Source organism: Malaclemys terrapin, chromosome 13, assembly GCF_027887155.1.
Source record: "Malaclemys terrapin pileata isolate rMalTer1 chromosome 13, rMalTer1.hap1, whole genome shotgun sequence".
Classification (NCBI taxonomy): Eukaryota; Metazoa; Chordata; order Testudines; family Emydidae; genus Malaclemys; species Malaclemys terrapin.
The window spans coordinates 19,453,872-19,478,985 of NC_071517.1; the positions used below are offsets into that span (position 1 = coordinate 19,453,872).

At 46.9% G+C, this 25,114-nt stretch overlaps 1 protein-coding gene across 4 annotated transcripts in view; it reads left to right on the forward strand.

The window, feature by feature from the left end:
• TBCD (tubulin folding cofactor D) overlaps nt 1–25,114 on the forward strand; it is a 256,152-nt gene that overhangs the window by 94,832 nt on the left and 136,206 nt on the right. For all 4 annotated transcript variants that reach the window (XM_054047295.1, XM_054047293.1, XM_054047291.1 and 1 more), the window contains exon 15: nt 10,646–10,802. In XM_054047295.1, coding sequence (XP_053903270.1) covers nt 10,646–10,802 — 157 coding nt within the window. The remainder of the gene's footprint in view (nt 1–10,645; nt 10,803–25,114) is intronic.

Consider the following 25,114-nt stretch of genomic DNA (forward strand, 5'->3'; position numbering starts at 1 on the left):
AATTAGGTGTGTGTGCGCCGCGTGCATGATCGTTGGGAGATTTTTACCCTAGCAACACTCGGTGGTGCCAGATATATGCCCTGGCCGACCCAGTGCCCCCTCAGTTCCTTCTTACCGCCTGTGACAGTCGTTGGAACTGTGGAGCGCGGCTTAGCTGATCTCCACTCTCCCTAGCATTCACTTTAGTACCTGTTAATAGTTCCTAATTAGTTATTTATAGTTGTTAGTAGTTAATAGTTAGATTTAGTTTTCTTAGTGGGGGGGAATGGGGTCTTCTCCCCTGTCCCGGTACCCAGGCCCATGCCTGGGTCTCCGGGCTTCAAACCCTGCTCAGCTTGCCTGAAGCCGATGCCAACAGGAGACTCCCACGACTCTTGCCTAAAGTGTCTGGGGGAATCCCACCAAGCGGACAACGCATTTGCAAAGCCTTCAAGCCAAGGATCAGAAAGGAGCGGGAGTTTAGACTGAAGCAACTTCTTATGGAGGCGTCTCTTAGCCCAGTCCCTTCCTCCGTGCGCTGGGACTTGGCACCGTCGTCTTCATTGCGGAGTGCCCCTGCAGCACCGACTGGTCCAGCACCATGTTCGGCCTCTGCTAAAAACCTGCGGCGCCAGATCCCCCTGGTACCTCCCTATCTCCGGGCCAGAAGAAGCAGCAGCCCAAGCAGGTGCCGGCTGCTGCTTGTTTGTTGGTTCAACAGCCACCGATGCTTCCCGCATCGCAGTTGGAGCCGCGTCCATTGCCTGAGTGTATAGGTCAAGTAACGGCTCCTGCACCGTCGACTCCGGTGCCGCAAGGACCGTCAAGTCCGGTGCATGTAAGCTCCCCGGTTCATACCGCGGTCGAGCTGAAACTGCCCTCCACACCAGAGACCTTTTCAATGGTGCGGGACTTGATCGCGCTCACAGAGCCGACTTCTCTGCAGCTGGCAGCACCTCCGGTGTGGGCGGTGCTGTCGAAGGGAAAACTGTCCCTGATGCGACCGCTGTTGCTGAACGAAGAAGGATGGCACCGGTCTCGGTCCTGATCTTGGTCCCAGCACCCATCATGGTGTCGCTCGCAGTCCCGGCACTGATCTCGTTCTCGGCGCTGGTCATACTCACGATACCGCTCCGGCTCGCGGAGATCCGAATTGTGTTACGGCCGGTACCGATAGGCCTCCCGGTACAGGTCAGAGCGGCACTCGACCCAGAGCTGCTCCTGGCGCCGATCTCGCCAGAGGTCGCCATCGAGATCCAGATCAGGTTCCCGGTACCGATACGACTGCAGGCACCGATAGACCTCTCGGTACCATTCTGCATCATGTCCCCGGCCCACGGCACCATACAGCACCGGGGGACTCGGCGCTGATGCTTATAGCCTGCATTGGCAGTCTCACTCTGCCTCTGTCTTGTCTCGCTCGCAAAGTGGCTACCACGCCCAGGACCAGGGTGAGGGCGGTACAGGCCAGTGGCTGGATGAAGGCCAGGACCTGGGCCAGGAACCTCCACAGTGGTCTTTTTGGGCCCCCTGGGCCTACCATCAGGCCCAGGGGGTTCCTTCAGGGGCTTCCCGTTCCGTGCCTTCGGAACCCTGAGTACCGGAGACCACTGTGTCTCTGCTCTCTCTCTCTCTCTCTCTCCCCCCCCATCCCCCCCCCCCCAGGAGGGCGCTGAGGCAACTGCTCCAGCGCCAATACAGGCCCACGCTCCTAGTGTGGTGGACCTTGATCAACAAGATCCTCCACAAGAGGACCTCATGCAGGATCCCTTAGTCCCGGGGTTATCTTCCGCGTCCTCTCCTGATGAGGCGGTGGTGGGGACTACGGTTTCAGGCCCTCCTCCTATGGACCTCCGCACCCACCAGGAACTGCTTTGCAGGGTGGCGCGCAATATGAACCTCCAGGTAGAGGAGGTGGTGGAGGTAGAGGACCCTGTGGTGGACCTTCTGTCCGCGGAGGCACCGTCCAGAGTGGCCCTCCCCATCATACGAACTATACAGGCCAATGCCAAGACAATCTGGCAATTGCCAGCCTCTATTCCACCTACGACCAAGGGGGTGGAAAGGAAGCACTTTGTCCCCTCAAAGGAATACTAGTACCTCTCTATGCACCCCCAACCATGCTCCCTTGCCATGGCTTTGGTCAATGAGAAGTAGCGGCACGGTCAGCAGGCCCCAGTGCCTAAATCAAAGGACGCTAGATGCCTAGACTTGTTTGGGCGCAAGGCGTACTTGGCCGGACGCTTGCAGCTGAGAGTGGCCAACCAGCAGGCACTCCTGAGCCGATATGACTATAATTCGTGGCACTCTATGGAAAAATTCAAAGAGTTGGTTCCACAGGAGTCCAGACAGGAATTTGGGGCTCTAGTAGAGGAGGGCAAGAAGGTGGCCAGAACTTCCCTACAAGCCTCTCTGGATGCGGCGGACTCGGCGGCTAGGACCCTGGCCTCGGGCATAGCCATGCGACGCATCTCGTGGCTGCAGGCCTCTGGCTTACTACCAGAGTTGCAGCAGACCCTCCAGGACCTGCCCTTTGATGGCCAGGGCCTATTCTCCGAAAAGACAGACTCAAGGCTGCAGAGTCTGAAGGACTCGAGAATTATCATGCGCTCTCTGGGAATGCATACCCCAGTAATGCAGAGAAGGCCCTTCAGACCACAGTCTCAGAGATCCTACCCTCCCCCTCGGCCAAGACAGGACTTGTTTAGAAGACGTGGCCGAGGTGGTTAAAGAAAACAAACTGGGCACCAAGCCAGCCAAGGCCAGGGCCTTCCCAAGCCATCGGCAGGGCCTAAGCAGAACTTTTGAAGGTGCACCTGAGGACGGAGCACCAGTCTCCCATTCAGGATCCTTCCCTGCCTTTCCAAAATCGTCTCTCCCATTTCTCCGTGCGTGGTCCCATATAACATCAGTCCGTTGGGTCCTATGCATGGTGGAAAGGGGATACTCCCTCCAATTTGCTCCCCCTCTCCCCCCTCCTTCCCCATCCCTCTTCAGGGACCCTTCTCACGAGCACCTCCTTCTACAGGAGGTCCAATGACTCCTAGCTTTGAGAGCGATAGAGGAGGTTCCGGGAGAGTCAAGAGGCAGGGGTTTTTACTCCCCCCTACTTCCTAATCCCCAAGGCCAAGGGCGGGCTTCGGCCCATCCTGGACCTACGTGGACTCAACAAATTCATGCTAAAGTTGAAGTTCTGCATGGTCTCACTAGGGACCATTATTCCTTCCCTAGGTCCTGGAGACTGGTACGCCGCCCTTGACATGAAGGACACATACTTCCACATTGTGATCTACCAAGCGCACAGATGCTTCCTTCGCTTTGTGGTCAATCAACAGCACTTTCAATTCACCATCCTTACTTTCGGCCTGTCCAGGGTGTTTACCAAGTGCATGGCTGTTGTGGCTGCCTCCCTTCATCGACAACAGAGCCAAGTGTTTCCATATCTCGACAACTGGCTTATTCGGGGTCGCTCCAGGGATCAGGTGCAGTCTCATGTTCAGCTCACCATGAACATGTTCAATCAACTGGGCCTCCTGCTCAGTGTCACGAAATCCACTCTGGTACCAATCCAGAGAATAGAATTCATAGGAGCAGTCTTAGACTCAGGCCTAGCCCAGGCACTTCTACCGGAAGCACGCTTCCAATCCTTGGCAAACACCGTCCACAGCCTGCAAAGCTTCCTGACCTCGACCGTGAAAACATGCCTATGCCTCCTGGGACACATGGCCTCTTGCATATAATTGACCAGGCATGCCAGGCTGTGACTACGTCCACACCAAGCCTGGCTATCAACAGTATACCGCCCAGGTCGGGACAGCTTGAACACGGTGGTTACCATCTTGCCAGGGATATTAGCCTTTCTAGGCTGCTGGCTGGTCTCCAAATCAGTGTGCGAAGGGGTGTCATTTCATGCCCCGCAGCCCTCCGTGTTCCTAGTCACGGATGCGTCATCCCTGGGATGGGGAGCCCACCTTGGGAACCTCCGTACACAGGGGCTATGGTCGGCAGGAGAGTTATCCCTGCACATCAACATACGGGAACTCAGAGCAGTGCGCCTGGCGTGTCAAGCATTCCGAGAGTGCGTTCAAGGCTGTTGTGTTGCAGTCCTCCCAGACAACACAACGGCCATGTTTTACATCAACAAGCAAGGGGGAGCCCAGTTGTCCCCCCTCTGTCAGGAGACCACTCGTCTGTGGGAATTCTGCATAGTCCACTTGATCCATCTGGTGGCGTCGTTTCTCCCAGGAGTCCAGAACACCTTAGCGGACCACCTCAGCAGATCATTCCAGTCTCACGAGTGGTCGGTTTGCCCGGACGTCATCCACTCCGTCTTCCTGAAGTGGGGCTTTCCCCTGATTAGACCTATTCGCCTCTCGCAAGAATCGGAAATGCCAGGTGTTCTGCTCTCTCCAAGGACGCTCTCCAGGTTCCCTGTCGGACGCCTTCCTCATACAGTGGAAGGATCACCTGTGCTACGCCTTTCCTCCATTCCCATTAGTCCACAGGGTCCTGATCAAGCTGCGCAGGGACAGAGCCCGTCTGATTTTGGTCACCCCGGCGTGGCCCAGACAGCACTGGTATACCACACTCCTAGAGCTGTCGATGGACACTCCGATTCCACTGACGCTGTGGCCAGACCTGATCACACAGGACCACGGATCCCGACCTGCAATCTCTTCACCTCACAGCTTGGATCAATCTGAGCTGTGCTGCTCTCGCTTGGTTCAGCAGATCCTTTTGGGTAGCAGGCAGCCCTCTACCAGGTTCATATACTTAGCCAAGTGAAAGCTTTTTTCCTGCTGTTGTGCTCAGTCATACAGCCCCCCTACAGGCGTCAGTACCTATAAACAGCAGGGCTTGGCAATATCATCCATCAGAGTGCACCTGGCAGCTATTTTGGCTTTCCACCTGGGTGAAAACGGGCGTTCGGTCTTCTCCAATCCCATGGTCAGCAGATTTCTCAAGGGGTTGGAGTGCCTGTTCCCACGAATTCGACAACCGGTCCCTAGGTGGGATCTTAATCTGGTCCTATCCAGACTCATGGGTGCCCCGTTTGAGCCGATGGCCACCTGCTCGCTCCTGTACCTTTCCTGGAAGACAGCCTTCCTCGTCGCTATCACCTCGGCGGGTATCTGAGCTCAGGGCACTCACATCAGAACCACCGTATACAGTGTTCCACAAGGACAAGGTACAGCTGCGACCCATCTGGCCTTTCTCCCTAAGGTGGTGTCTGCCTTCCATGTCAACCAGCACATCTTCCTCCCTGTCTTCTACCTGAGGCCGCACGCCTCTTGACGGGAACAGCAGCTGCACTCTCTGGACGTTCACAGGGCCCTGGCCTTCTACATCGAGCGAATGAAACCTTTCAGGAGATCGTCACAGCTGTTTGTTGCAGTGGCAGACCGAATGAAGGGCCTTCCGGTCTCCTCCCAGCGCATCTCATCCTGGATCACATCATGCATCCGTGCGTGCTATGACTTGGCTGGTGTCCCAACTATGCGCCTTACCGCCCACTCCACACGGGCTCAGGCTTCATTCTCTGCTTTCCTGGTGCACGTGCCCATACAGGAGATATGTAGGGCAGCGACTTGGTCATCGGTGCATACCTTCACCGCCCACTATGCGATAGTGCAGCAGTCCAGGGGTGATGCTGCATTTGGTTCAGCGGTCCTTCACTCTGTGACATCTCACTACGACCCCACCGCCTAGGTAAGGCTTGGGAGTCACCTAATTGGAATCGATATGAGCAAGCACTCGAAGAAGAAAAGACGGTTACCCACCTTTGTAACTGTTGTTGTTGGAGATGTGTTGCTCATATCCATTCCAAACCCGCCCTCCTTCCCCTCTGTCAGAGTAGCCGGCAAGAAGGAACTGAGGGGGTGCTGGGTCAGCCTGGGCATATATCCGGTGCCATGAAGGCGCCACTCCATTGAGTGTTGTTAGGGTAAAAATCTCCCAATGATCGTGCACACGGCGCGCGCACACACCTAATTGGAATGGATATGAGCAACACATCTCGAAGAACAACAGTTACAAAGGTGAGTAACCGTCTTTTTCACAGAAACCATTGCCTGCAATCAGCATGGCCTCATAAATGAAAAGAACAAGCTGAGAGCAGGACGAGAAACACAACCGGATCCTTTCAAGAATTTTGCCCAAAAATCAATTGCAGAAGCATTGATGGCAATAGGAGCCACTTACCTGTAACCTGCCCTTCCAGGAAAAAAAGAAAACATTTGGTACACTTTCTTTGATGATGGGACTCTACCACTCACTCTCTAAAGCATGCAGTAGTATGACCATACTAAGAAAACATAAACCCCATTGCTGAAACTCAGAGACTTTGCTAAATAATGCCTTGTGTCTAGATTCCATTTTCTAAGAAAGTCAACTGAGAAGTAGCAAAAGAGTCTCCAAAGACGACACGTAGCTGCTGGTGTCCTAAATTTCTCTGCCAGGCCTTATTGCAGGACATGCTGATGAGACAGCACTTAACCTTGTGGGTGACAAGGTAGGTATATTCATGCTCGTTCTTCTGGGCACCTCTGTGGCATTTGATAAGGTTGATCACCGAATACTCCTGTTTAGCTTCTGGCAAGCTGCATGGATGAAAAGAAACTGAAATGCCGGAGGTCGGTCCTCTGTGTCAGAATATAGAGATAGTTGTGGATAACTACACTCCACCTCCACAAGACTTAATCTTCAACATTGAAAATTTCTGTGAAGCCATTCTGAGAGCTGGGGGGACGTGGACTGAAGCACCAACAATGACAGACAACACCTGGCTCCACATTTTTCTTATGTCAAACATAAACAGGATTGTCTTTCATCTTTCTCAGTACCTGGCTGAAATCAATATTAGGATGAAAAATAGGTACTTAAAGTCTAACTGAGGCAAGATTGCTGGCAGGAAGAGAAAAATGCATTGAAGAATTTATCTCCTTTATAACATCTCTCTCTGTCAAGGGCCCCTGTCCTCACATTGTTACAGTGCAGCTTTAGGTGTCTTGTTAGATTCCGTAGTGCTCTTGGAAGCCCGAATAGCTATGACAGCAAAAAACCCCACCTGCTTCTATCTGCATTCTATCCTGTCAGACATATTCTGGTCATGGTTTAGTCCAGGTGATCTGTGCTTTCATGACAATGCTGTTTGTCGCAACTTCTTATATCTTGGAATGGAAAAGCTCCAAATGGTACAAAATGCAACTACTCACCAGGCTTCTGTTGTATGCAGAGGCTATCCACTCAATATAGTATCCAGTTCATGATCTGTGTTCTGATTGATCCAAAGCCCTTGTTAATTAAAAAGTGTCAGACTGTTGAGAACATGTGTTGCAACAGATACTGGCCAACCACAGGTGAACTGTGTTGTTTTTATTTTATAGTATTCACAAGCCAGTATTTATTTTTAGAATTAGCTATTACTTTGTAGTATGATAGACAGTGCTATAGCAAGAAATAAACAATTGTATCCTAATGTCTACTACTGCTAAATTGTGTTTAGACTTGATCTTAATAAAAGTAAAAATCCACTCTAAAATCTCATTTAAAAGAAAAAGTATGTGTCTGATGTTTGAATGCATCAGTTTTAAAACCCTGTATAGTTTAATCATTCTTAAAGCATGTTTTCTACTTCATAGCCATGATACTTTGTAACATCCAATTTCATTATTCTCTGCTGTAGAAGCAGCTTTGTGGCCACTGAAATTATAGAAGGGGGCAGAGTGTGAAATTCAGAAAACATCGAGGAAGGGGAAAATAGATGCACAGAAACTAGCAGAGGGAACATCAAGAGTATGAAGGAGACCTCAGATCCAGCAGGAATTGGAACTATGGGGAAGGGAGGATGAGAAGAGGGGGAAGGAGAAAATGCCAACTATGCTTCTTACTTAAAATGCTGAGAGAGAACTTGTGAGGGTAGATAGAGAATTTCATTTCTGTTTGGCAAATTAAATCCCAGAGTTAGTCGTAAGATTGTGTTTGGAACAACATGTCTGTCTGTGTCTTTGCTAATACTGTGTATTTTGTTTGAATGTTCATGATACTGGCAGCTGAAGAAACAACTTAAATGGATCACAGTATGCGCCTGCTCAGTAGTTAGTGTGTGTGTGTGTGTGTGTGTGTGTGTGTGTCTCTCTCTCTCTCTCTCTCTCTTTCTCTCATATGTCTGGCAGCTGCATAAATGACTTGGATGAAGATCTGTCAGTTTCACATGTCTGCTGTTGCCACAGAGAAATGTTATACAGGAATTACTTGCAATGTTAATATGTTCAGTTGTGGAATGTTTAATACATAATTCCCATAACAAATGGGATCATGGTAATTATTGGTTAAAAAGATCTCATTAACCCACCCTGAAATTGTACGATGTAGTCCTCCAACAAAGGGTACACAAGATACACTTGACCTTGGCTAAAAGGCCAAGAAGCAGAGAGAAATTGATCCTTAGTTGCTGAATGGAACTCTCCATTACCCAGAGTTGTCATGCAAACTGTTCAGAAACTGTTCTGTGGTTCTCAGTGGTATTGCACAATTTGTGGGGTTTCTGTGGGCAAATTAAATTTTCAGTGAATTTCCTTCCCCGTAATTGCAAGCTAGTCTGGGTTATTTAGAGAGGTTTAGATCATCTTCAATACTTCTAAAAGTTTAGGGGAATTAGGGACAATTTTATACATATGGTTCTAACTGTTCATTTGGATGGCAACTTGGAAATTGAATGTTAATAGGTAGATGTATTTTTAAAACATTAACTATTAAGTGTCACTCATCTCATAAAGATTACCATATATACTCATTCATAAGCCAAATTTTTTTAGTAAAAAAGGGAAGCACCAGAGAAGCGGGTCGGCTTATGAACAGGTATAGAGAGGGAGTGGTGGGACACAGCCCCTACCCCAAACAGAGGGAGCAAGGAGAGGCAGCAGAGCCAGAAGGCAAGAGGTGGGGCCAGAGTCTCTTCGCTTCTGGCCACAATGTTCCCCCCCCCAGCCTCTGAAGCAGCTGCAGTTCCAGGGCTGGCAGGCTGCAGCCGTGCTGCTCGGTCCTGCCCCCCAGAGCAGGCTGTGGATATGCCCCTCGGCCCACCGGAGCACGCTGTGGCTGTGCCGCCCAGCCTGCTGGAACATGCTGTGGCCGCGCCACCCGGTCTGGCCCGCTGGAGCAGGCTGCGGCTGCACTGCCCAGCCTGCTGGAGCAGCTCCAGCCAGGCCAGAGACATCCTACCCTGGCCCTCCCCAGATAAGGTGGGAAGGGATGGGATGGGGAGAATGTGGAGGTCCCAAGCTGGAGTGGGGGTCATGTGGGGGATGGTCACAGGGGTTACTCCCCTGACTCCCAGCTTCTCTCTTCCCCCCCCCCCCCCCAAAAAAAAAAAAAAAAATTCCCCACCAGTTGCTGTCCCGGCCCGTCAGGGTAAGCAGCTGGCGCGCTGAGACACTTTTTGTTTAGGCTCGAGGTAAATAAACCATCTTGGCCCACCAGCGGCTTATCCTGATGGCCCTGGAGCCAAAGTTTGCTGACCCCAGAATTATAGGGTCGGCTTATGAATGGGTTTTACTTATCCATCTTGGGGAGCGTGGGTGGGGTCGGCTTATAAACGAGCCGGCTTATGATTGAGTATATACAAATTTGCACTTTACTAAACTCAGTGGTAAATTAGAGAGACAAGGTGGGTGAAATAATAGCTTTTGAGCTTACCCTGAGTTCTTCAGTGTTAAATGTTAAGTCAATATTCTATATACAATTTAGGGCACGCTGTCAAATATGATAGGTCTAAAAATATACCTACAATACTTTGAAAATAGTGCCATTTTAGGCATCTGAAGGCAAAATGTCAGACATGCCATTTTTATAACAGGCAGTGCCTGCTGTAGTTCACAGGTGGTGGTGGAGTAGGTGCATTTAAATGATGTATAGTGCAACTCTGTCAAAGTGGAGCATGCATATTATTTTATATTCCATAAGTAAATCTTTTACCCCTCACCACACCTGTCTTTAATCTATGGTGTGTGTAGGTTGGGGAAAAAATATACACACTGTACTTTGAACCTTCAAAGGAAAGTCTAGGAAATAAGGTTATTTCCAAAACCGCATAGTGTGTCAATTTTAGGCCTACCAGTCTGAACATCCATTTTAATTTAATAAAACAAACCTGTAGAAATTTTATCAACTTTCTTTCAGCAATGTAAAAAGACTAGAGAGTCAAGCTTTTTATCATTTGAAGCAACTTTCTGTTGTACTTCCTTATTTTGTTAATATCCCCTTTCTAACAAGATACTTAGAACAGTGCAAGATACTCCTTATGTGGACTCACTAGTATTCAATCCATGTACTGTCTCTTAAATCTTTGCTAATCTAGGGTGTTGCCTTCTATGTACTTTTGAGTATGAGAACAATGAAATACAGTTGAAGGGGACGAGAAAAGAAACAGAGGTTATTAGTCAAGAAACAAAATGCCATGTTAAGTCAAAATCCTGCTTTTTTTAATTTAGTCCTAGAACCACAGCCTTTATCCCCTGAGAACAGCATTCAACTTGTTCTAGTGAACACAGGCAAATATGTACCTTTCCTTATGTCTTTTCATTTAAAACTTATTGAATGGCCTTGTATTTTTGTTATTTACTGTGTGTTCATATTCCTAATTCTTGTGAATTTCTTCACTCCACAGTTGTTCCTGTTATTTTAAAAGCATTGACATATGACGAGAAGCGGGGAGCCTGCAGCGTGGGTTCCAACGTAAGAGATGCAGCATGCTATGTTTGCTGGGCCTTTGCTCGTGCCTATGATCCCTTAGAACTGAAGCCATTTGTTAATCAAATTTCAAGGTGGGTTGCAATGGCGAGAAACTGAGAGAATTCATTTTTTTTCTTTAGGCTATTTACAGTACAGAAAATGGAAGACAGTTAATAGAGATTTCAGAGACTTAACACCTAGGTTAATGTTACAATTACTGCACATCTAAAAACTTTAAGGCAATCTTTTAAAAATGAAGTAAGGATAATTTGTTAATGTTGTTCAAGAGGAAAACATCTGTTCAGGGGAAGTATTCTCTCCATTAAAAAATTGCTTTGTTGTCACAGGTGATGTCAATGAGATTAGATGAGCTATGAAAATTCTCACTTTTTAATCTTTGTATTCTGTGGCTGTCCAGAAATTTGTTTAAAAAAAGGCATAAACATGATCTGCTCTTGGTGGTACTGACAATTATACTGGACATCTTAATCAAGGTACAGCAGCAGTGTAATGTTTGGCCCTTAGTTCTGGGAGGCCCTCCCTCCCTTTTTCCTTCAGATTTTCAGAGTTTAAGGATCATCACTGAAATCTAAATGTTGTTTGATTTTTTTTTCAGAGAACACTGTTAAATCAATTTTTAATAGACCTAAATGTTTTCTTATTGTGTGTGATGACTCATTTTCTTATATTTCCCTGTTGTTCCAAACAAAGATCAAATCTAAAGAAATCCACAAGCAAAAATTACTGAGTGACTGATGCTGCTTGGTGTGGAGGCTCCTCCCATCTCTTCTGCCCAGTCTTCAGCTCTAGGGCAGCGCCACTCTAAGGGACTGTGAAACCAGTGCTGCTTCCTCTGCCTCAGATCAAAGCGAAAGAGAGGTGGAACTGATATTCTGTTCTAGAATTGGGTTGCAGGTTTGCAGAGTGGTATGAGGTGGAAGCAGTAGCAAGGGGGAAGGCTAAGGCATAAAGCTGCTTCTTCCCCTTACTTTCTCAGACACTCACTGAGTTCTAGTGATCCAAGGATTTTGCTGCTTTCTCAGATGGTGAGGTGCAACCCACTAATCGCTCCCTCACAACCAACTTCTAGTTTGCAGCCTGCAGGTGGAGCAGCACTGGTCTAGAAGACCTGGACTCTTGCTCTCAATCTAGTGAGCCATTTTTAGATCCTTTGGGCTTTTATATACCAATATTTCTTTTGATTCTCCTTTGAGTGATCCAGTTAAAAAACTCCTGTGAAGAATAGCTGATGCAGGCTTCTTAAGTAGCCTTTATGGGATGATTTTTTGCTTTAGATACTAGACCTGGCTTAGTTTGGAAAAACTTGACTGGAAGATATTGTCAGAATATCTGATTGAATTACAGAATACTCTCCAGCAATATTTCACTCTTCTTTCATTGAAACTGGAGAAATGATAGTCTAGCCATAGTAAATCTTACTTATTTGCACTTCGTTTATCCATCCACTTCTTATATACTACATGTTTCAGCCGTAGTCTCTCCCCGTTTCTCAGAAAGGTTTAAGAACTGAGTGGTGTCTTGTGTTAGTAAAAAATCATTTATTTTGCAGAATATCCTGTAGAGTTTTACTACTGGTAACAGGAAGCTTTATCATAATTGAAACCAAACCAAAATTACAAATAAATGAGCAAAGTATGTTGTGCCTTCCAGTTCTTTTGTTTTCGTGGAATAGCCCTCTGCCAGTCCAGAGTCACTACAGGAGTAAACTCTGCTCTCTGTGGTTTGGCTGGAGAAATGTGCCACCTCCTGTTCCTTAGGGTATATCTGTGCTGCAGCTGGGAGTGAGCGTCCCGAAGTGTGGTGTATAGACATGCCAGTGGGGCTTGCGCTAGCGTGCTAAAAATAGCTTCATGGACATTGCAGCTCTGGCAGAGACTAGGCTAGTCAGCTGAGCTCAAGCCCACCCGGTCCCCTACGCTTGAGCTCAGGAGACTAGCCCAAGTCTCCACTGGAGCTGCAATAGTCATACATGTTTTTAGCATCCTAGCTCCGAACCCTGCTAGTGTGAGTCTGTCTTCCTGGACTGAGAGGCTCGCTCCCAGATGTAGTACAGACGTATCCGTAAAGACCCAGCCCTTGGTGAATAAAATAGACTAGAAACTTCTAGCAGTAGACTAGAAACTAATGCAGCTTTCCTCTTCCACTACTGGGACTGTTTTTCTGCTACAACTCTCGCCCTTCCTTCTTTTGCTTTTGTCTTCTTTCTGCCTGACTTATGAGATTCTCTCCTCTGGGATACAGGTTTTTTCTCCCTGTTGCCCCCTGACTGGTGGTTTAGGGGTTCTTTGATGGCTACTCTGCGTCATAAGCTTGTAGCGATAGCTCCTCTTGGCTTGCTGGCAAATTTCCAGTGCTCCTCATCTATAACAGCTCAAGCAGCTTTGTTTTTGTCTCCACTGAAATAGCTTTTGACCAGCTGGCATTGGTCTCCAAAAATAGTGTCTGTTTCTTTAATCCTAGGCTTCCCTTCTTGGCCCTGGCCTGCTACTACTTGATACCTTCTCCAGTCACATTAGTTCTTAGGGCTCTGAAGCAGTGGTGCCCAGTTGGGTTTCAGGTTGTCTTCCAGGATCCCTGTGGTTGCTATACTAATGTCCAACTGAAATGAACTATAGTTGTCATCTCCTCCAATTTATTTCCTATGCTGAAACACAAGGCAAAGAAAAAAAGCACTTGAAAATTCAGAGATCAAAGGGGTCATTGCCTTGGGATAAGGAAGTTTCATCTTGTTCTGATCTTCTGCTCCTTTAATTTGTAGGATGCTTTTGATGAGGGAAGAGTGCCTATGGGGAAGCCTGATAGACAGTCCAATTCTCATGGATGTTTTTCAGGAGGTGGTGAAAGTCATCTCCAACAGGCACTCTTTCAAGCTATGGAAATACATAGAGGAGCTGGTCTTTCCCATACCAGGCTCCCAGAGGGAAAACCTTGAGTCCAAGGGTGTCATATGTAGACCTACGAGGTCCAACTGGACCTGTCACAAATGGTATGTGGTCTAGAAAGACCAGTATGCCAAATTTGCCTCTTAGTCAAGACTAATTAAAAAGATGAGGATCCTGGTTAAAGGTGCTGCCTTCTTCAAAAACCTGGTCAACGTGGCCTGGGTGATCACATCTAGGATCTCTCTTACTTGATTCCAACTAACTCGTCCCTTGTCAAATCTAAAATCAATGATAGCAAAACTTCTGAGCGCTCCTCAGTCTTCCTTTTTATCATACTTTTCTTTTGTCTGTGATGTCACATGTACTTGCGCCATTTTCTCCTTTGCTCTATCATGGTACAACAATATCTGGGTCTATATGTGGGATGCAAATTCTCCATTAAGATTTTATCTGATTAATGCTCTATTTGATGACATGAAACTGTTTGGCAGAACCTTGGGGCTGAGTAAGCTCTAGTTGCCAGACTGGAAAAAAAAAATTTTTTTTTGGCTTTCAGGTCTCTGGGAACGGTTTCAGAAGGGATTGAAAGGTATCCCTTTTAATAAAAGGCCAGACTCAAATAGACCATCTTTTCTGCCTACAATACTAATACCAAGTAACAATGAGATTATGCTAGCCCAGGCTAACCTCAGCTGGGTGGGAGGAGGTTGAGGAAATTCCTGAGGGTCTGGATTGGTTTGAGCAGTGAGAGATTGTACACAAATAGCTATAGGCTGAGTTTGCTAGCATAGCTGACAAGTATACCATATATACTCATTCATAAGCTGAATTTTTTTTAGTAAAAAAGGGAAGCACCAGCGAAGGGCGTCGGCTTATAGACGGGTATACAGAGAGAGCAAGGAGAGGCAGCACAGCCAGCAGAGCCAGAAGGGAAGAGGCGGGGCCAGAGTCTGTCTGCTTCTGGCCACGCTGCTCTCCCCCCAGCCTCCGAAGCAGGTGCAGCTCCGAGGCTGGTAGGCTGCAGCCGTGCCACTCGGCCCCGCCCCCCAGAGCAGGCTGGTGTAGAGGCACAAATAGCAACTCTCCACTTTTGCAACTAGTTGCAGTTTCCGCCACGCAAAAGCGAAGGTTACTGGGCATGCTCAGTTCGGGTGAGCATGCTCAGTGCACCCAAAGTAAGGAATTGGGAGAAGGAGCTTTTTGTGTCATCACACCGGCCCGCTGGAGCACCGTGTGGCCGTGCCACTTGGCCCAGCTCGCTGGAACATGCTGTGGCCGCATTGCCTGGTCTGGCCCACCGGAGCAGGCTGCGGCCATGCTGCCCAGCTTGCCGGAGCAGCTCCAGCCAGGCCAGACACATCCTCCCCAGATAAGGTGGGAAGGGATGGGATGGGGAGAGTGTGGGGGTCTCGGGCTAGGGGTGAGGTCATGTGGGGGGTAGTCACGGGTTACTCCCCTGACTCCCAGCTTCTCCTCCGCAAAAACATTTTCTCACCAGTTGCTGTCCCAGCCTATCAGGGTAAGCAGCTAACATGCCGGGAAAGTTTGTTTACTTAAGTTTACCTCCGTGCCTGCGGATGCTCAAGTTAAACAAACCATCTCGGCCCACCAGCAGCTTATCCTGATGGCCCGGGAGCCAAAGTTTTCTGACCCCTGAATTATAGGGTTGGCTTATGAATGAGTCATAAACATTTTCCATTTTTACTTATCCATCTTAGGGGGGTTGTCTTATAAATGAACCGGCTTATGATTGAGTATATACAATACACTTTAGCTAGTGCTAGTCTCGTAATAAAGTTATATGAAAGGTTCTTGTAGTTAGATTTGTCAGTGTCTTTTCTGAATATATTAACTTAGTTTGCACTCTCTCAGAAGTAAAGTTGCCACTTTGAGTAGAAACAGGTAATAAGTATTCAAATACAGCATGACACACAGTTTCACCTACTGTGTCAGCACACTTTGGTTAGGGGCCAATGCAATGATCACACACATTTTTTTCTTTTGTTGTTTTAAATCTAGCCTTAGGTGTGTCGCTATTTCACTTTAAGAAGAGTTATACTTTTAGCCACAAGCAAATTGTTGGCTAACTTGAAAATGAGAAACTCAGCATCTTAGAACAAAGAACTTGATGTTCATTGTGGGTTCAGTTACACAGCAAAAACACGTTCTTTCTCTCTGTCTCTAAAAATAAGCAGCTAAATTGTTACAGAAAAAGAACACTGGCTAACTTTTTTTTTTTAAAAGCGCTCGCTTTAAAATGCTGTACTTGAATCTTTTCAAACATATGAGCCCTGCATCACAAATACTATCTGTCTGGATAACAAAGGTTGAAAGAGTTGTCCTTCATGGTCCTTTAAAACTATTTAACTGGATGGAGGTGCTCACGTACTACTGTACTGGGAGGAGTGTAGCAACATAGGTAGGTATCAGCCTTGAAGGACAAGGTGGTGGTCATAGAGTAGGTGCATTGAAAGGTTGGTAATAACCAAAAGTTAGTACTGTCTGACGGTTGTTGACTGGATATGCAAATTAAGTGATGATCCATTTCATGTCTACATCAATTTTGACATAAATTGATGTTCTTGTTGGGGGTCTCGGGAGAGAAGCAGCATGTGAACTGAACTACATTTTTGCCCATTACCAGTTCAGGTTGTGGTATTGAGATTACAGACCAAAAGTGTGGGTGTTTTTTTTTTTTTTTTTTTTTTTTTTTTTTTTCACCCGTCACTGATGCCTAAAGCATTACTGGTTCAAACAAGCATTCCCTTTACTTCTAATGAAGAGCATTGATAGAATTGATAACATCTTACCAGTTGGCAAAAAGGGAAAACTTTTTAATTGAGCCACTCTACATTGGTAGGGCAGCGTGCTCAGTCACTTCGTGTGCTGAACCTGGTCGGTAGTTAAATAGGGGACTTAGGTTTATCATCTTTCACAAGTGTTAATGTTATTTTAAACAAAAATATATAATAATCTTCCTTTATAATGAAGTATTCTGCTATACAGAAAAAATCCTTTGATTCACAAAATGGTGACTCGTCTCTGCCTTTTTGTGGGCCTAAGTGCTGTGTTATTAAAAAGTGTTGTTCAGCATACTGATGTGACAAACTTGTTAAGGTGCCAATAGGACCTAGACTACTTACTCCTACTCTGAGCTCTGTACTACTCCTCTTAACTAATCAAAATTGCAGATGAACAGTCTTTGCCTCAGAATTATAATACTTTTATCTTGATACTTATCTTGACTATTTTTATTTCTGTCCTTATTTTGGTATCTGAACCAACACAAATGCCCTTTGGAGTGTTTATTTTTTTAAAGTCCGGTTTAACTGGTTTCTAAAGGAACAGTAGTTCTAACCCTTCCCTGCACTATCCAAACTACGAGCCCACATGCAACACAAAAAGAAAATTGTTGGGAGCATAGATAATTTAAAAATTAAGTAACTGCTGAATTAATTGCAGGACTGCCTTACCTTCTTCTGGAATATTTGCATGTACCAAAAGTATCATATTGGGCGTATTTTTTAGGTAATTTACCATTTGTTTATAATGCTTGATTTAAACCCTCCCCCCACTATTTTACTCAAAACTAGTGAATGTTTCTTCTATACTAGGAGAGTGTAAATAATGTGTAGTTTAAGAACTGTGAGGCATGTAATGATAATTCTATTCTCATTCCCCCCAGAAAAAATCCAAAGAAATACATTCTAGACTAAGAAGCAGCTGTGCACTACGAAGTAGAGACGTTCTGCCAGTTTGTCTAAAGCCACTATGCAAAAAGAGAGTAGGGAAATGCATTTCTACTATTTGTATAGCATTTTTTGAGTAACTTCTAAATTGTGCTTCGGTTGTAACCTTCTAGATTTATTACATTGAGCAGTTGGAATGCCTTTTCATGTCCCTAACTAAAATGACACAAGTGATCAATAAATGAATTGTTCTTAGCATTTGTACCTCTTTTGTTAACTTATGAAGACTGACTACTCTCTCCCCTTCCGCCTCCCTCCCCAATTCAGCATAGCACTGTACTATACAAATAATGCGTGCAGTATAGGAGTGTAAGAAGTTTAGTTTTCCCTGCGGTAGTGTGTTGTTTGTGGTAAGAAGAAAAAGAGGGTGTGGCTATCTGATAAACTGAGGTAGCTTGCTCCAGGGCAAGATTGTCATATAGAATCAGGAAATTTGAAGCATTGCTCTGAGCTACATCTTGTGCCCGGATGAAACAAAGATGTACAAAAATCTATTTGTTGATTGAATACTGTCTTCAGAAGAGAGTTGTTGGATAAAATTTGCACTGTTTGATGGTTGGTCTTGCTTTTCTATAGTGTAAAGCTGTTTGCTAAAAGTTAATCTTGAATTTAAATGCTGTCGCCTTTTTTATTTTTTATTCATTTGCAGTGTGTTGTGTTTAAGGCCCATTACTATGATCTCTACTAATAGTATTCTTTCAAAAGATTTATTTACTGAAATACACACAGTTTTCACATAATATATCTGGCATTGCTATGGCCTCTTGAAATTTTTATTTAAGAAGTGATGCAAATTTCTTTACTTTTAATATTGAGGTGTCTCTTAAAAGTTAGACACTGCTAAATTCTGATTTCTAGTATGCTGCCACAACTGCCTGGGACTAAAGTATCATTAAAGATTCCAACACAGTTCTTTCTAATAGTTAAATTAAGTTAAGCTAAAGATAGTACAGTATTGTAACAAAAAGTTAAATATACTTGGAACTACAAAAGGTGTCTCCTGGAGACTCAAATGAGTGAGCCATTGTTTGCTCTACCTGTTAGAAATCAGGTGCGGTAAGTTCCAAACAAGTCAAGACAAGTTTCTTTACCTGTCTTAAAAAAAAAAAAATCCCATTTTGTTTTACATGAGCTGTTCCTTTACATTGTTTGTATCACATAAACTCCCACAATGAAAGCAAACAGGTGAAGACGCCTTAAAAATGTTTCATCTTAGAAAGACCATTCTCATTGCTAGTTGTATTGCATATCACAGCAGAGTGTCTGCATGCACTTATTTAAAATATGAAATGAACTTGAACAATTTATTAACACAGCTTGATGAGTTTTAAATGTTCTTAGTAAAAGGATTAACACACAACTATGATCATAGAGAAAAGGCTTGATTTGTGAATGTAACAGTTAAGGGGCAATAAACTCTGTTGTACTGCTGCTCAGAGTTATTCACTTCTAAGCATGTAAAATAGTATATAGTCTGCTTCATGGTTTCTCTTGTGTGGTCAGAAGATCAATTTCCCCTTTTGTTTGTGTGGGTCTTTCATACACTAACAGAGGAGAGAAAAAATGTGATTTGGTAAAGCTACAAAAATTGGCCACAGGGCCTCTGTTAGGTTTAGTAACCTGAAACTATTTTGAATTCAGTTTTTGGAATTGATTAGATTTCAAGTTTACATTTTCCCTTTTAATTACAAAGCAGAAAGAACAGGACTTGCTCTCAAGCTGGTAGCTGAAAACTTGTAATGTTTAATTCTAACCTTTAAGATCAGCATATTAATTATGAAGTCATTGGGAGAGAATAAAATGACGTGTCATATTTTTAATAGAAGCTGATTTTTGCATCTTAATCTCACCATTGTTACAAGAGAAACTGAGGATAGGGTAGATAACTAAAAGCTAAAACTGATACTTAGTGTGTAACTGTTGTTTTAGCAAAACTATCCCACAGTTGAGTTAAGGACAGCATATGTAATGCTGAACTGCCTGGCTTGGATAGTTCATGTCGCAAAAGAACACTGTCAAAATGTTTCATAATTTACAATTAATGTTTTCACCTTATGATGGTTCATATTTAACCCTTTGGAAACTTGAAACAGAAATCTGGTTCTTTTTCTTTACCAGCATAATATTTTCCTAATATTGTGTATACTCACTGTTTAAAGGGTTGCTGGCACCAAAAAACACATCCCTCAAATTCCCTTCTTTGTCCCCCAAATGGGGAAATGTTGTTTATCTATTCCAGGGATTTTCACACTGTTTTGTAGTGTAGACCACATTTTAATAGAGAGTATATTGTAGTCACCTATTCTCCCGCTCATCATTATACAGATCGTCACCCCTCCTAGTTCATAATCACATAAATTCTTGTGGTGACAGCAGTTTTGTGCACATGGAAAAGTAATATTAGGAAAGTATTTAATATACTTCTTTAGCTGTCTTCAGTGCAATAAGAGTTATATCCTCTTAGAAAAAAAGATTAACTACTCTGTATATTTTTGCAGATAACGATTAGTACTCTAAATACAGGTTGATTTGATGGCATCATGTAATTAATATCTTTATGCTGAAGCAAAGCCATTGTGAATTTACCTTTCAGCTAATATTTATTTCCTGTTTTGCCTAGAGTCAATAAATAATGTAATGAAGAATTTCAGAGTCCGAAAGAAATAATTTTCTGCTTAAATGATTCTGCTGAAATGGCTATTATTTGCCAAAGCAGTTAGTTAATTGCTGAAGGTAGGTTTCTAGAGATGTAGACTAGATCTTCTGGGATATACTTTACACCTCTCTTTATATGGCATGTTTAAACGCCAACTTCTGTTAATGTGAATGGATACTGAACTGTGCAAAATCACGATATATTGTGCATAATGATTCCTCTTTTGTTTTGTCTGCTAGTGCCATTGTAAATACTCTTCTTCGAGTGCTTGCTCATGTCCATTTCCTATTATGTGCGTGTGCTCACCACATACACCGGGGCCGGAAGTTTTTTCCTCAGTGGTATATGTAGGGGACTGTCTCTGGTGCCCCTTGAAGTAGTGTGCACATACTGCAGTATAAGGGTGCCACTGACTCCCCCACCCTCAGTTCCTTCTTGCCACCAGTGATGGTGCTGGAATGTCTGCTGTTTTAGCTAGCATAGCATTTCGTTCAGTGTTTCTTCCAAATGTTTCCTGTAAAATAATTGTAAAATAGTTGACAGTTAATCGTTCCCTTAGTGTTAGTTCTAGTTTTAGTTGGTCCTGGATGGGACTCAGCCTAGGGATGGGTCATGCCCCGGTCCCCAGGCTTTAAGCCCTGCGATCATTGTAAGCAGCCTATGCCCATCAGCGACCCGCACGCTAGTTGTTTGAGGTGTCTAGGCGAAGGACACATAAGCAACAAGTGTCGCTTCTGTAAATCCTTCAAACCCCAAAGAAAAAGGAGAGACACATCCGTCTCAGGGCACTCCTGATGGAGACGGCGCTGACCCCGGCACCGGAGCAGAGATCAGACTCAGCCCCAAGCACCGCAGTGTCTGTGTGGAGCACCCTGCTGGCGCCATCTTCAAGCCGGCACCGATCCTCCTCCCCATCTCCAACCAAGAAGCTGAAGAGAACCATGAGGGGATGATCCCCCACTTCCCGTAAGGGAAAGGACAGGGCTGGAGGAGAGCCAAGACCCATGCTGGGAAGCTCAACGCCTCCATCAGGTTGATGGAGGTCAAGTTGAGCTGTCTAGCCCATCCCATAGAATGCCTGCCACCCAGGACAGTAATGAGGGCCTCCGTCATTTAGCTGTCCCATCGACATCAGAGGCTCTGCAGGCAGTGCAGGAGATCCTGACGCTACTGGTGCTGCCCACACTGGTGAAACCCCGGTCGAAGGGCAAAGCTGCCTGATCTGTTTGAGCGAAAAATGTATTAGTCTTCTAGCCTTCAATTGAGAGTGGCCAACCACTAAGCTCTCCTCGGTCGCTACGATTACAGCATGTGGCAGGCCATGGCCAAGTTTCAGGTTTCGCTTCCTCAAGGTCCCAGGAAGGAATTCCGGGCGATCCTCGAGGAGGGCACTGTTGCGGCCAGGGTGGCCCTCCAGACAGCTTCAGACACAGCAGATTCTGCGGCTCGCACCATGGCCTCGGCCATCTCCATGCGGCGGGCATCCTGGCTGCTCCTCGCTGGCCTGTCGACAGAGGCTCAGCAATCAATGCAGGACCTTCCCTTCGACGACCAGGCCCTGTTTGCAGAACAGATGGACAGTAAGATGCATGGACTCAAGGACTCCCGCATTACCCTGAAAACTCTAGGACTGTACGTCCCTGGTCCAGCCTGTAAGCGGTTCACACCGCAGCCAGCTCAGAGCCAAGGGAGCCAACCTCATCAGGAGCTGCCCCACAAAAAAAGCAGGGGCTACAAACGCCACCCAAGCCACTTACCTCCGTCCAATCGGGCTTAACCCGCAATAAGCAGGGGAGCAAGTGGGCGTTTTGAGGGTGCACTTGAGGGCAACCTACCAGACTATACCCCGGATCTATCTTTCCTGCCTTTCTTTCTCCCAGCATGGACCACCATAACTTCGAACCACTGGGTCCTCAATACAGTGGCGCAGGCTTATACCCTCAGGTTTGTCTACCCCTCTCTACCCCATGTCCCCATCCCTCTGGAGAGACCCCTACCTCCTGCGTGAGGAGACTCTCGTGAGAGAAGGGTTGCTGCAGCTGGGTGTGGTGGAAGAGGTTCCTCACGAATACAGGAATAAGGGGTTCTATTCCTGGCCTTTCTTAATCCCAAAGGCTAAGGGCGGTCTACGGCCCATTCTGGACCTACGAGACCTCAACAAATACCTAAAGAAGTTAAAGTTCTGCATGGTCTGGTCTCCCTGACCTCCATCATCCCCTCCCTGGATCCGGGACACTGGTATGCCGCTCTTGACTTGAAGGACGTGTGCTTTCATATAGTGATCTTCCAAGGACACAGGTGGGATCAGAGCACCACCAATTTGCGGTCCTCCCTTTCGGCCTAGTGACATCACTGAGGGTGTTGACCAAGTGCATGTCAGTAATAGCAGCTTACCTCAGGGATTGGGGTATCCAGATCTACTCGTATAGTCACAACTGGCTGGTCAAAGATCCAAAGGGATGTCATGGTGTTGCAGGCCACGTGCTAATCCTTTGGCCTGCTGGTAAACAACAAAAAGTGGACGTTAGTTCCTGTGCAGAGGCTAGAGTTCATCAGAGTGGTGCTCGAGTCCACCTGCACCAGAGCAGTTTGTGCTGCAGGAAAGGTTCCAAGTGTTGGTGGACCTCATTGCGGGAGTCTCCACATTCCCCCTCACCACGGCCAGGATTTGTCTGCACCTGCTGGGACACATGGCAGCATGTATGTATGTTGTCTGCCATGCCAGGCTCCGGATGTGGCCTTTACAGCAGTGGCTGGTGATTGTCTATTCCCAGTCCAGAGATCACCTGGAAAAGGTCGTTACCATCCCACTGATGATACTTACTTCACTGCAATCGTGGACCGACCCCAAGGCAGTCCTGGAAGGAGTTCCATTCGACAGCCCTTGTCACTACATCGAGCTGATATCAGATGCTTTGGACCTAGGCTGGGGAGCGCATCTCTGTGACCTCCAGACCCAGGGCATGTAGTCCCCAGAGGAGATGCCATTGCACATAGATGTCAAAGAGCTCAGAATGGTACAGGGTCTTTCTACTGCACCTGGCGGGCAAGGTGGTGAGAGTGTTGACAGACAATACGGCCTTGATGTTCTACATCAACAGGCAAGGAGGAGCACGCTCATTGGCTCTGTCAAGAGCAGGGCCAGCTCCAAGTTTTTTTGCCGCCCCAAGCAAAAAAAACTTTCCTGTGCCCCCCCGCCCCAACTCTGCCCCTTCTCCGCCCCATTCCAACCCCATTCCCAAATCTCTGGACCTGCCTCCTCCCCTGGGCGTGCCACATTTTCCCTCCTACCTCTCCCTCCCAGGCTTGCCTGGGGGGGGGTGGGAGGGACGAGAAGCGGAGTGGCGGTGTGCTTGGGGGAGGAGGCAGAGGTGAGCTTGGGGGGGGGGGTGCGGTTCCTTTGCCCTCCCCAGGGTTACTTTCTGCGGCCCTCCCCGCACCCCCCACTGCTGCAGCTCACCTCCGCTCAGGGACGGCTCCTGGCTTTTTGCGCCCCAACCAAAAAAAAAATAAAGGAGCCGGAGTGCCGTCCCTTGGAAAGTGCCACCCCAAGCACATGCTTGGAGCGCTGGTGCCTAGAGCCAGCCCTGGTCAAGAGGCTCTCTGAATGTGGGATTTCTGCATCGAGCACGCAATCCATCTGGAGGCCAGTCACCTCCATGGTGTTAGGAACACGCTAGCAGATCCTTTTTCTCTCACCACAAATGGTCACTCCATCTGGAGGTAGCCCGGATGCTCTTCCAGAGGTGGGGAACTCCCCAAGTGGACCTGTTTGCCACCAGACAGAACAGGAATTGCTATTGCTTCTGTTCCCTGCAGGGTCTTGGGAGGGACTCCCTCTCCGACGCCTTCCTCTTGTCATGGTCGGGGGGCCTGATTATGTGTGTCCCCGCTCGTCAGCAGAGTCCTGTCGAAGATCAAGAGAGACAAGGCTCAGGTTGTCAGGCTTGCCCCGGCATGGCCGCACCAACATTGGTTCGGCACGCTGATGTACTTGACAGTGACCGCTCCCTGGCCCCTTCCCAACTGACCGGATCTGCTCTCGCAGGATCACGGGTGTCTCTTACACACTAGCCTTGCCCCCCTCCACCTCATGACGTGGATGCTGTGTGGTTGAACTCGAAAGAGCAGGCCTGCTCTAACGAGGTCCAGCAAATCCTCCTGGAGAGCAGGAAGCCTTCCACTAGAGCAACCTACCTGGCCAAGTGGACGAGGTTCTCCCACTGGGCGTCTGAGTGTAACGTTTCCCACAACACACTCCTCCTTACAATCTATCTTAGATTATCTGCTCCTTCTTAAGAACCAGTGGCTGGCCCAGTTTTCCATCAGGGTGCACCTTGCGGCGATCTCCGCTTTCCACCTGCCGATTCAAGGTCAGACGGTATTCTCGCATGACATGTTAGTCTGCTTCCTGAGAGGCCTCGAGAGAGACTTCCCATCAGCCCGAGACCCTGTCCCACAGTGAGAACTTGGTTCTTTCTAGGCTCATGGACCCGCCTTTTGAGCCTATGGGCTTCTGCTCCCTCTCCCACCTGTCATGGAAGGTTGCTTTCCTTGTGGCCATAACATCCATAAGAGGAGTGTCTAAGCTTAAAACCTTGACATCGGAGCCTCCATATACGGTGTTCTATAGGGACAAAGTTCAACTGCGATCCTATCTGGCTTTTCTGCCAAAGGTGGTGTCTTCCTTCATGTTAATCAGGACATCTTCCTCCTTTTGTCCCAAGCCACACACCATTAGTAGGAAAGGAAGCTACATGCCCTGGACGTCAGACATGCTCTGGAGTTTTACCTGAAGTGTACCAAGTCCTTCCGCAGGTTGACCCAGCTCTTCATCATGACAGCGGACAGGATGAAGTGCCTTCTGGTGTCCTCACAGAGGATTTCCAACTGGATCACCTCCTGCATCCGGGCCTGTTATGAGCTTGCACAGGTCCCACTGCCACCGATTGTGAGGGCCCACTCGACCAGAGCTCAGGCATCCTCTGTGGCCTTCTTGGCGCACGTCCCTGCCCACGACATTTGCACAGCCATGACGTGTCTTCAGTTCTCATATTCATGGCGCACTACACCATCACTCAGCAGGCCAGAGATGA